We start from the raw sequence: 12,092 nt of genomic DNA, 5'->3' as shown, positions 1-12,092 counted from the left end.
CCAGGTTCAGCATCTTAGCTGTAGAGGGCAGTGTCACTGGCCCTCATATGTGGGATCCGAACCAGGGCCCTCTGGCGTCCCAAGCTAGCTCTTAACCAACGTACCACTCGGCCGGCCCCAAAGATTTCTTAAATATGACACTAAAAGCACAATCCATGAAAGAACTGATAAAATGGACTTCATCAATATTAAAATCTGCTCTTCAAAAGATACTCTTAAGAGAGTGAAGAGAAACCACAAGATGGGAGAGAATATTTGGAAATCACATATATGAAAAAGGACTTGTACCTATAATCTCTGAAGACCAATAAGAGATCAAAGATCAATAAAAAGAAAACCCAATTAAAACAGAGGCAGAAAATATGAGCGCTTTACCAAAGACAAAATGGAAGGCAATTAAGCACATGAAAATATACTCAGCATTTGTCATTAGGGAAATGCAAATTAAAACTTCAATAAGATAGGGCCGGCCGAGTGGCACGTTGGCTAAGAACTGGCTTGGGACGCCAGAGGGCCCTGGTTCGGATCCCACATATGAGGGCCAGTGGCACTGCCCTCTAAAAAAAAAAAAAAACTTCAATAAGATAGCATTACACACATTAGAGTACCTAAAAGACTGACAGCATTGAGTGTAGACAAAGATGTATTAGAAGCGGTAGTCTCATACAATGTTGGTGGAAATGCAAAGTGGCACAACTACATAGACCAGTTTTGGAGATTCTTAAAAAGTTAAATACACACCTCCCTTATGACCTAGACATTCCACGCATGGTGTTTACCAAGATAAATATAAGTATACACACTCACAAAGGCTTGGACACAAATGTTCACAGTTTTATTGGTAATAGCCAGAAACTGGAAAGAACCCAAATGGCCATCAAGAGGAGAATGGACAAACAAGTTGTGATATATCAACAGGGAAATACTACTCAGCAGAAAACAGGAATGAACCATTGATGTATGAATCTCAAAATAATTATGCTGAGTGGAAGACACGAGACCAGAGGAGAGTACATACAGTGTGATAGCATTTATATAAAATCCTAGAAAAGGAAATCTAATCCAAAGTGACAGAAAGCAGATCAATGGTTGCCTGTGGAGAGCCAGGAAGGGGGATTACAAAGGTGCATGAGCCGAGTTTTGGGGGTTATGGCTCTGTTTATTACCTTGATTGTGGTGATTGTTTCACTGGTATATACATAAGTCAAAACTTATCAATGGCACTATTAATAATAAATAACTTTTGTTTATTAAGCTCTACTGTTCTAAGCACTTCTACATTAATGCAGTTAATCCTCTACAAAAACCTATGAGGTAGATTGTCATCTCTATTTTACAGATAAGGAAATTCATAGTTTCTGTAACTTAACCAAGCCTACACACCTGGGTTCATACCAGAGTCGGCCTGGCTCCGTATTATTAACCAATACTCTCTTCCTGCACTGGGCAAAATCAAGCTGTCTGCAAAAGTGAGTGCTAAAACATCATCTTTAAATTTTCCCTCTTTTCTACAAGTAACAGAAAATAATGGTAGCTTCTTCCATGATTATAAAAAATAACTAGATGAACTTGCAAGGTTCCTGCTGTGAGGTCAGGAACAGCAATGATGGGTAAATTTAAGACAAATAGGGCCCTGCATCTGACTCAGAATACATACACCCCAACTTTTCTGCAAAGGCACAGACTGCCACCGAGTAGTGAAGAGTTAGCTGTAGAGTAACAAGTAATGTGGGTGGGGGCCAGCCGATTGGCTCAGTTGGTTAAGAGCTCGCTCAAGAGTGCGAGCTCTGAGCAACAGCGGTTTGATTCCCAGCCCGAGCTGAGTTGCCACTGAGCTGCCAACAGGTGGCAGGATGGCTCAGCTAAAAAAACAAAAAACAAAAAAAAACTAGTGTGGGTGGGCACTGCACCCGAGGCAGTCTTTGAAAGTTTGCATCTTGTTAGGAATGTCCTTCAAGATGCAGATGGCTCCACATGGACAAGGTTCCTCCGTTTTTGAGTTTAGGAGATTTCTAACATTCAGATTGTAATATGACAGACCCGCTCGTCAATCCAACAGACCCGCTCGTCAATCCAACGTACCTGAGTGGGCTGGGCTGGGAGATTAGAAAAGAAAAACACAGACAAAAGCTGAGGACAGAGGTCCACTGACCGTTGATGGTGGAGCAGTGGCAAAGTTTATTTTTGCACAATGCTTATATAGAGGAAGCAATTTCCTCTTTGCAGGGGTTATGGGGAAACAATTTCCCCTAGCAAAGGTTATGTTTAGCAAGTTAAGCTGTCAGCAGGTTACATCCTGTTATGTATTTCTCAGAAGCATTTGCAGGAAAGCTGCTCTTAGCCTGCGGCTTCAGCTGCTCTCTGCTCTCCAATGGTACAGTGGGGGTGAAACTCTTCCCAGAGCTGCTCACCCAGATCTGAGAAGTCTGTCAGCTTGCCAGCTCTCAGACTCTGAACCCTGACTGCTCATAGTTGGCTCTCCACAGTAATAAGGTGTCCTTTTTCTTTCCTGGTTTTTTAACCCTTGTTTAGTGTTGTGTATGTGAGAAACGATGCATGGGAGGTAAAATTTTAAGCTGTAAAGGGTATGCAACGCACTTATTCTATACTCACACTTGAAGGTGTTGAATTGTGGGTGGAAATCACTTTTCCTTAGTATTTTGAAGGCATACACCATTGTCATCTAACTTCCAAGGCTACTGTTGAGAAATCAGATGCCATTCTTATTCCTGATCTTCTCTAGAAACTTTTTAGGATCTCCTCTTCAACCTGGTATATTGATCACTTGCAGCTCTTTGATGTTGGTTTTCCCCCAATCCATCTTTGCTGGGCACTCAGAGGATCCTTCCAATGTGGAAACTTACATTTCCTTTCATGTTTGAAAGTTTTGGGGCTTGGTTTTTGTCTTTTCTAACTAAAGAGAGTTCATGTTGGGAAAACGTGGGCTTGGAGTACTTGAGGGAGATTTCATGATGGAAGCTGAGAGTCTGAATCAAACATCTTACTGGGACAGGCAGAGGAACAAGCATTCCAGAGCTGTAGGAAGTGACACACACGGTTAAGAATTAGCGCAGTCCAGGAAAGGCAGTGATAACACTGATAAAAAGCATGAAAATGGGGAGAAACAAGGAGGCACGGTGGCCTAGCTGTGGAGAGAGAGACCTACGCCTGGACAGATGCCTTCTGCGTGTGTAGCTTCTGATGCTGAATGAAACTTGCATTCCATTTGAAGGTTTTCCCACACACCTTGCACTCATAAGGTTTCTCCCCAGTGTGAACTCGCTGATGCTGAACCAGGGTGATTTTCTGATTGAACGCCTTCCCGCACTCCTTACATTCAAAAGGCTTCTCCCCAGTGTGAATGCGCTGATGCCGAGTCAAGGCCGTGCTGGAGCTTAATCGTTTCCCACACTCGGGACATGCATAGGGTTTCTCCCCAGTGTGGAACCTTCGGTGCTGCAGGAAGAGGGAGCTGCTGCGGAAGGCCTTGCCACACTCCTTACATTCATAGGGCTTTTCTCCACTGTGGATTCTCTGATGCTGAATCAAGGCCATGTCTGAGCTTAAGCCTTTCCCACACTCTTTACATTTAAACGGTTTCTTTCCAGTGTGAATTATCTGATGCCGAAGAAGTAAGGAGTTACATCTGAAGTCTTTCCCACATTCTTTGCATTCAAAAGACTTTCCACCAGCGTGACATCTCTGATGTCGGTGGAAATCCGCCATTCGACTGAAGTATCTGTCACATTTTCCACAGTCATACGATATCTGAACACCAGGAATTGTCTGATTCATAGTGAGCTGTGTGCTGACACTAACATTTTTTCCTAATTTCTCATACTTCCCCCTGTTCTCAACAGCGCAGGCCTCATGATGCCGGGCTGACCCATCTGTGAAATCTCTCCTCTTTGGCTCTGTCTTTTTAACTATCCAGTGACTGTGCTGCCGCTCTAGGCTGCTCCCAAGGTCGAGGTGCTGGGGAATATTCCCCGGCAGCCCTTCCACTGTCAGTCTGTGGGACTCTGATTCTTTGGAAATGTGTTCCTTTGGAGTTGATTCTTCCTTCTGGGTTCTGGTCTCACCCCCTGATATTGCCAAAAGAAAACACAAGTGTCAGCCCCCAAGCCTGTGATAAGAAAATACTCATGCTAAACGTGAAACAGGATCAAGTGGCTCTGATTTGCCGAGTATGTGGATATCTCCAGTATGTCCACGAAATGGCTACCAAAGATCACCAGGCAACAGAGCCCCACAGGAGAAATGGAGAGAGGCAAGCAGGGCCAGGACGCGTTTCCATGAAGAGTGTGAAGACTGGGAAACAGCAGACTGTTAACTAGGGCACAAGACCGAGAGCTTCCTCCCAAGTCAATGGGGTGGACATAGGGCATTGCGGAACGGGGACCCTAGGTGAGAGGAAGACCACCGAGACTGGAGGAGGAGGGGGCAGCTCAAGCAGCTCAAGCACTGCAAAGGGTCCCCCAGGCTGAAATTCCATAGGAGATGCTTATTTTTAAACATCATCCATGTCATAGTCTTTGAAAAGAGACCTGCTCTCTGCCGTCAAGTTGGCTCTGCTAAAGCAGCAGGCTCCCAGGCAGGGTGAACAGCATCCAGAAGGAAAGGGGAAGATGAGGAGGCTTGCCTGTAAGGTCAAGGGCCCTGGGCATGCGAAGGACCCTTCCAAGAATGGACTTAGTCCCAGAGGACCCGGTAAGGATTCTGGGCCTTTCCACTAAAACACCACACAGGGCATGTATATAGTTTAACATGACAGTATGGAATATAAAATCCTAAACTAACTAAAAAGGGAAAACTGAAGGCTAGTCTGCCTTCAGTACTGAGGCCTTTTGCAGGCTAATATAATCTTCAGCACTGGGCCAGGGCAAACCCTCATGTGTTTATAAGCAAACTGCTTAGGAAATTTTTTTACCCAGATAGCCTGAAGTCCTGGGGGCACACCCAGAAGAGCACAGCTCTAACACAAGGCTGGGGCAGAGATCAGGGGAGAGCTGTGATTAATGGACATTCTCCATAAAGAGTCTGAAGCGCACAGGAAATTTTGCCAGGCGGAGAAGGAATGAAGCAGAAAACAAAGGCAAAAAAATACACTATGTTATTATTTTCAATTCTCATATTAATACCTTTCAAAATGAGGGAGCCATTCACCTTTCATTTACACCAAGTTTGGCTTTGAAAGTTCGCCTTTTAAAAAAAATTGTAAGTGTCCATGGGGGAAAGATGAAGCAAGAATGGCAGGAGGCAGGTGGCTGCAAAGGTGAGGGATACATGGGTGTGTTGTACTAGTGTCTGCATATGTGTGAAAATTTCCATTATAAAAATGAGATTTTTGGGCCGGCTGAGTGGCTCAGTTGGTTAAGAGCTCGCTCAAGAGTTTGAGCTCTGAGCAACAGCAGTTCAATTTCCGGCCTGAGCTGAGCAGCCGTTGAGCTGCCAACTGGTGGCAGGATGGCTCAGCTTAAAAAAAAAAAAAAAAAAATGAGATTTTTTTATTTCTTAAGTCAGTGTTTAGGAACTTGTAATTCCATTTTCTGTACAAATAATGTACTATACAAATATGTGAATGGCCAGACAGGCCCCCAGAAGCCTATTTGCCTCATAAGGTGGTTGACATATTCATCTCTGCAAAAACAAACTGGTGGAAAAATGTTTCCAAGTGACAGAGATGAAAAGAACTGTCATGTTTTAAGAGCTGCAAGTCAGACAGCGTCCCTTGGCAGGTGGTGAGGTGAGAAGGCACAGTTGAACATGCACAGAAATCTTACAGCCATGCCTTTCTTGGCAGAGACTGGCCCTTCCTCATTTGAGGGAGGCTACCACCATAAACTCAAGAGAATCACACGTAACAATTTCACAGGAATGAAAACAGTCTCACAAGAGAAGACACGCTTCTCACACACTGAAATGTAAATACAAAAAAGCAGGCAAAGCAGAAAAGGCAGCTAGTAGGTTCTTGTGCTCACCTGGACAGACACCTCTGAGGGCATCCCTGCCTGGAGGTTTGCAGGGATCGAGAACCCACGGCAGTTCCCCTCGCTCCAGCTGAGAGACCAGAACAGGTGTGGTGAATGGAAAAGCTGCCCAGAGAAAAAGAAACAGGAACAAAAAGGTAAAGGGACTCAGGAAGCAGGGTCCCCTCAGCCCTCTATCTTTTTCCGCCAAGCAAGATAGGGAGGGACGAAGTGAAGTCAGCCTGCACCATCTCAGAAGACAGAAACTTCCTACAGCAGGGGAAGAATCCTGGAATAATCCCTCACTCACGTGAAAGGCCCAAATCTTCTTCAGAGAACTTGGAAGACAAAGGGTGCTGCTGAGCTCCTAAGAGCTCTTCATTTCTCTGTGTGCTTGGGTGTAGGAAGCCATTTGAGAGCAGTGAGGCTGCAAACTGAGAAAGCTGCAGGCCTCCATGTTCTGTATGCTGAAAAAGCTGCAGAACTCCACGTTGGGTGAGCAGCAAAAAAGGGAACTGCTGGGGAGACCCAACAGCAGCCAGCTCATCTTCTATGCCATGGGAAAGCAGAAGTCCCCTGGAACTAAAACCACCAGACCCTCAAAAAGCACTTTATAAATATGGACTCACATGCTTTGGGACTTTCCACCATGGACTTGCTAACAGTTCCTATTTGCCTCAGTTTGACTTTGCTTAAAATATATCATTGGTTTATGTTGTATAATCATGTAACTTGCTGCTAGGAGAAACTGTTTCTTCAGACCTCCAAAATGTTGCAAAAGCGACATTGGTTCCCCATTCCCCAAAACCCCCTGCCAAAACCCCCTGTGCTTAGCTAAGGAAATTGTTCCATGCAAAAGAGGAAATTGTTTTCTCCACATAACCAGTGTGTAACCAATAAACGGTGTCACTCTCTGCCACCCACGACAAAGTGTCCCTCCTGATCCCAGCTTTTGTCTCTGTATCTTTCTTTTCTACTTGGTTTCTCTCATTTCTTAATCTCCGACCTGGTCCACTCCGGAACCTTCTAGGTACCTGGCTAGCACACGCCAGGTGGCCACTGTAAAGACGAGCGGGTCTCATCACTTGGGGCAGAGCCCCTCCCAGGGTTGGAGGGGCAGCTGATTTCCAAACCTGGCAATCCAGGGCTCTATGCACCCAGTAGTCTCCAGGGAGCTCAGCTTTCAGAGCGACTGCCCATATGGATTATTAGAGACCCACAAAGTCTCGGGAAGAAAGAAGCCAGGAAGCTCAAAGGGCACATGCAGACAACTGCAGGGAGAAGACATGTCTTACCCAGGGAAGCCACATTTGCATAATTCTCCAGCATCACCTCCCTGTACAGGGCCCTCTGTGCAGGGTCCAGGATGACCCATTCATTCTGAGTGAAGTACACGGCCACGTCCTCAAAGGTCACTGACTCCTGAAACAACAGGTTCCTGCTCATGCCTGTGTGAGGGCACTGTGTCAGGGCAGAGGCCTGCTGGGTCTGGTGAGATTGCCAGGGACAGCTATCCAGTGCCCTCCGCCGCCTCAGGGGCCAGACCTCAGCCGGCACTGCCCTCACCAACAGGGGAGCCCAAGACTCACTGCACCCCCTTGTGGTCATCCCCAGCAAACAGCCCTTCCTTCTCCTGAGGATCTCTGGGTCAACTCCGCCCAGCCCTGCTGTGGGCCAGCCGTTCCCTCTGGCTCCTTTCCCCTACCTGGGTCTTGTGTGCACACCTGTGTAAACGCAGCCCACAGCACTTTCGTACTGGCCTCCACTCCCGCCCTGATCCCACTAAAACAACAGTAACATGATGGCCAAGAGAAGAAGAGGCAGAGCAGACTAGTGGTGTTAAAAGAACTGTAGAAGGCAGGAAAGGATGAATGGTAACTACATTAGAAGCGCGGAGAAAGCAGACTCTTTCTTTCTTTTCAATTACAATTGACACTGAGAAAGCTGAATCTTAACTGCTGGCAGACGGGGAAGCACACCAAAAGGAGGCCAACTCACACCACAGAACCAAGGGTGAGCTCAGGATTTTTTAAGTGTGTGCTTTTTATCACTTGGTAAAATATTCTATCTGTTTAAAAGCACCAGGGAGGAGGAAGGATCCACAAAGTCCTTAGGACAATGAATGAAAACTATCCGCACAGAAGCACATCACTGAGACGTCTCAGAAACACGAGGACATAAGAAAGATCCTAAAGGCTTTCAGAGAAGGAAAAACAACACACACATGAAAACTGGGGAGTCCGGATGGCAACAGACGACGCGGCACAAAAGGGGACATGTTCTTCAAAGGCTGAGGGAAGACTTCATTTCTTGTCTACACGGTGTCCCAGGAGTCAGAATTAGCCTCCTGCCTGAACCAGAATAAGACACAATTACATAAAACAAGGCACTGGAGAAGTCTTTCCTTGGATAAAGCAATTCTATTTTTTTGTTGTTGTTGTTTTTTTAAAGCACTCTTTATCCAAGGAAAGACTTCTCCAATCTTGTGAACAGGCTGAAAGGGGTCTTCATTTGTATACAGTAATGCAAATTTCTACTTTTTTTTTTAAACTTTATTGGGGAACAGCCATGGTCATTGGTTACACATTGCTTTCATGCTACGATGGCATAGTTGACGCTTTTAAGGAGGGCACAGCTCACAGTGGCCCACGCAGGGATCGAACCGGCAACCTTGGTGTTATCAGCACCACGCTCTAACCAACTGAGCCTGTTGGGAGCCATTTAAGAGCAGTAAGGCTGCAAGCTGAGAAAGCTGCAGCCCTCCATGTTGAATGAGCAACAACAAAAAAAACTGCAGAGAAGACATCTTAGCTCATCTCCTGTGCCACGGGAAAACAGGAACTAAGATTGGACTCTCGGAAAGTACCTTCTAAATCTGGACTTTCATGCTTTGGGACTTTCCACCATGGACCTGCTGACAGTTTATATTTGCCTCTGTTTATGCTTGCTTACAATACATCATTGGTTTATACTGTACCTCATAGAACTTCATATAACTTGCTTAAAAGGTAGCATTAGATTATAATGTACATCATGTAACTTGTTGCAAGGAGAAATTGTTTCTCCAGACCTCAAACTTTGCATAAAGGACATCGGTTCCTCATTCCCCAAAACTCCTCGCCAAAATCCCCTATGCTTAGCTAAGGACATTACTCCCAGCAAAAGAAAAAGTTGCTTTGTCTATATAACCAGTACATATTCAATAAACGTCGTCACTTTCTGCCACCAGCAGTTAGTGACCCTCCTAATCCCATCTTTGGTGTCTGTGTCATCTCCTCCTTTTCTCAATTCCTCACGTCGACCAATCCTACTCGGGGGCCGTTCGGTGGGCTCCTGGCCTGACCACCCAGGTGCCCCGGGTGTGGAGCCGGCTCTGCACATGAGCCAACTGGTCACCCCGTATGGACTTTCCACTTTTTAATTTCCACTTTTCAGCCTCAAACGCCAAATCTATCCCAATCAATCCCCCCACATTCACTTTTTTCCCCATCCCCATTATCTTCCTTGGGCATTCTCATTTCTCTACCCTATCCCTCCCTTTAGTATTGTACTCCCTTTAGTATTTTAGCAAAATACTAAAAATTTTAGAAACTAAATAAAAATCATAAAAAATAGTTACATGGAAATTCTAAAACTGAAAAGTACAGGAGATAAAAACAACTGAAGAGAAAATTAATGAACCAGATGACAAATGAGAAAAAATAATCTAGAGTGAACCATAGAGTCTCAATAAGATGGAAAACACAGGGGTAAAAAAAAAAAAAAGAAAAGATACAATGATATAGTCAGGTCTATCATAGGCATAACTGGAACCTCTCCTTCCCCAAACACACCCAATAGTGACAGATTCCCAATGGAAGTCACTGGCCTGCGCAACTCAGGGTCTGGATGCAGGGCCGACAGCTGCTCTCTTGAGAGCACAAGGATGCGAGTCAACAGAGGCTGAGCGGATGCTGGCTCACCTGGCGCCAAGTGGCCTGGAGCATGGCTGGCGTTCCCGCTCCGCGCGCTGCTCTCGGGGCTCTGAGAAGGGCGGCTGAAGAGAAAATAAAGAGGCACGGGTAAGACCGATGCCGCCTCGCACCCTATAATGTCTTCTGTCCGCCCCGGGCCCCTCTCCGTCCCACCACCCTCTCACCACAAAGGTTAGAAAAATCGGTACGATGCCCCGGGGAAGAAAATCTGTTACCGGGACCCGGGAGCTGCGACCCGAGGCGACCGCTAAGCCCTGGCGGCGGAGGCGCACTGAAAGCGTGGGAACCAGGGAGTCTCTCTGGAGAAAGCGCTGCACCGGCTCAGCCGGAAGTGCGTCACTGTCTCCCTCTCTAGGAACCTGGGAAGCGGCTAATCTCCATGGTTCCGTGTCTGCAGCCGCCACCGCCACTGGTTTTGCAGACAGGTTGCTGTCCCCATTTTTGGGTCATGCAGGACCCCCCCAACCGGTAACTCCACTGGGGATGTCGGCAGGCCAGCTTAGGCCACAGAATGGTGTTTACAGTCCTGGAATTTATCCGGGGTTCTCTGGCGTTTGCCACTACGGGCTGCCCTTCCAGGTACTGGGGTGGGGGTGAGGGGGGGCAGTTGCATCACATGTGCCAAAGCAGCGGGGGGTTCTGTGGCTGCGCCGCAGAGGGTCGATGAGGAGGGCCCATCATTTCAACGGCCGAATGTGTACCGTGGGCAGCATCGACTACCTAGGTCCAGAAACCTGGCTGAGTACCCCTTATTAACTGTGAGGCCAGCACAAGTGTATTTGCCCGTTTCCTAGTGTGTTAAATGGGTTTGATGGTGGTACCAACCTCAAAAGGTTAATTAAATGAGTTAATGGCTTGGCAAAGTATTTACAGTGATGTCTGACACATAAGTGCTTGCGAGTTTGTTTTGTTTTCTGTTATTTGCTTTTGAAGATATAGAAGGGGCTTCCATAAGTGGCACAGTTTAGGGAGTCATTAACAGCCATTGACATTTAGCCTTACTGCCCTTTCCCACCCTATCCTGGTGTGTGTGTTGTAACACAAGATCATTTCTTTAATTACAATACAGCTGAGTAATCATTTTCATTCAGTGTTTTCTTAGGAAGATGTTATACATAACACACTTCAGATCCTACAAACACACATATCGGGGATGTCAAAAAAAAGTATACAAGTGGACACTTGATCAATGCTGTTCAAGCAGTAGTTTGTCATAATCAGAAGTGTCTGGACGCTGATGGTAACCATTTGAGCACCTCTTGTAACTGCAGAAGTCAAACATGACTGTATTCATCTTTTGTTTTTGGTAGATATTGAGTATTACAATTTTAACTCTCCCATTGGGCGCAACTGATCTCAGATTGTTTCGAATTTCTCTTGATTTTTATACTGAATTTATGTAATAAACATATTTTTACTTCGTGGCAAATTAAACTTTCATTCTGAATAAATAATAAGCATGCTTACACGTTCTTTTCATTCATTTTCAATTTAATTTTTTTTTTTTTAGCTGAGCCATCCTGTTACCTGTTGGCAGCTCAGCTCGGCCAGGACTCGAACCGCTGTTGCTCAGAGCTCTCACTCTTGAGTGATTTCTTAACCAACTGAGCCACTGGGCTGGCCTCATTTTCAATTTAAATAAATGTCATGTACGCATCTAATAGATGCATTGCACCCGAACTCATAACTTTTGCATTGCATCCGATGGAGGATTAATACAGTTTTCCTTTCTTAAAATGTGTGTACATTTTTGAGGGGCACCCTCTATATATTTATTATCCATTTATCTGGATCTTTATGCAAAAGAAGACTAAAGACAAAGAAATATGAAACTAATGCAAACAATGCCAAATTTCCACTGCTATAAATAACAAATGCCCTGAGAAAACTTAATACAACACTTACATATGGTTGGGTAAGATTTAATTAGTGAAGTTTCACAAAATCTTATTGGAAATGAGACAACCACCAACAGCAGGTGCAGATGCAGCCTCTCAGCAGTTTCCTTGGTGCCAGGATACCCAACAGCAGCTGCTCATGTTGCCCACACAGGATACTGCAGTGGGGCCTCTGTATCGGAGAAGCACAGCTTTTGTGAACTAAGCTTTTATATTCAAGGTGAGCTAATAAGAATTTACACATACACACA

General features: G+C 45.5%; 2 protein-coding genes across 8 annotated transcripts in view; both read right to left on the bottom strand.

Annotated features, from left to right (window-relative positions):
• The window catches only part of ZNF621 (zinc finger protein 621), a 25,365-nt gene extending 15,360 nt beyond the window's left edge, over positions 1 to 10,005 (bottom strand). For both annotated transcript variants that reach the window (XM_019662761.1, XM_019662764.1), the window contains exon 1: positions 9,932 to 10,005. The gene's annotated coding sequence lies outside the window, so the exon portion shown is untranslated. The remainder of the gene's footprint in view (positions 1 to 9,931) is intronic.
• ZNF620 (zinc finger protein 620) lies at positions 1,817 to 11,928 on the bottom strand. 6 transcript variants are annotated; one of them, XM_019662753.1, is made up of 5 exons: positions 11,849 to 11,928; positions 9,932 to 10,005; positions 7,265 to 7,391; positions 5,982 to 6,095; positions 1,817 to 4,085 (listed from the first exon to the last, which is right to left on the bottom strand). In XM_019662753.1, the coding sequence occupies exons 2-5, from the start codon at positions 9,953 to 9,955 to the stop codon at positions 3,163 to 3,165; spliced, it is 1,188 nt and encodes a 395-aa protein (XP_019518298.1). In that variant the 5' UTR covers positions 9,956 to 10,005; positions 11,849 to 11,928; the 3' UTR covers positions 1,817 to 3,162. The 6 variants fall into 6 exon arrangements, with proteins under 6 accessions (XP_019518298.1, XP_019518299.1, XP_019518300.1 ...); XM_019662754.1 differs by lacking the exon at positions 11,849 to 11,928 and adding an exon at positions 10,159 to 10,247; XM_019662755.1 differs by lacking the exon at positions 11,849 to 11,928 and adding an exon at positions 10,108 to 10,213.
• Positions 11,929 to 12,092: the final 164 nt, after the last annotated feature.

Source organism: Hipposideros armiger, unplaced genomic scaffold (assembly GCF_001890085.2).
Source record: "Hipposideros armiger isolate ML-2016 unplaced genomic scaffold, ASM189008v1 scaffold_380, whole genome shotgun sequence".
Classification (NCBI taxonomy): Eukaryota; Metazoa; Chordata; class Mammalia; order Chiroptera; family Hipposideridae; genus Hipposideros; species Hipposideros armiger.
This window is presented reverse-complemented; position numbering and strand designations above follow the sequence as displayed.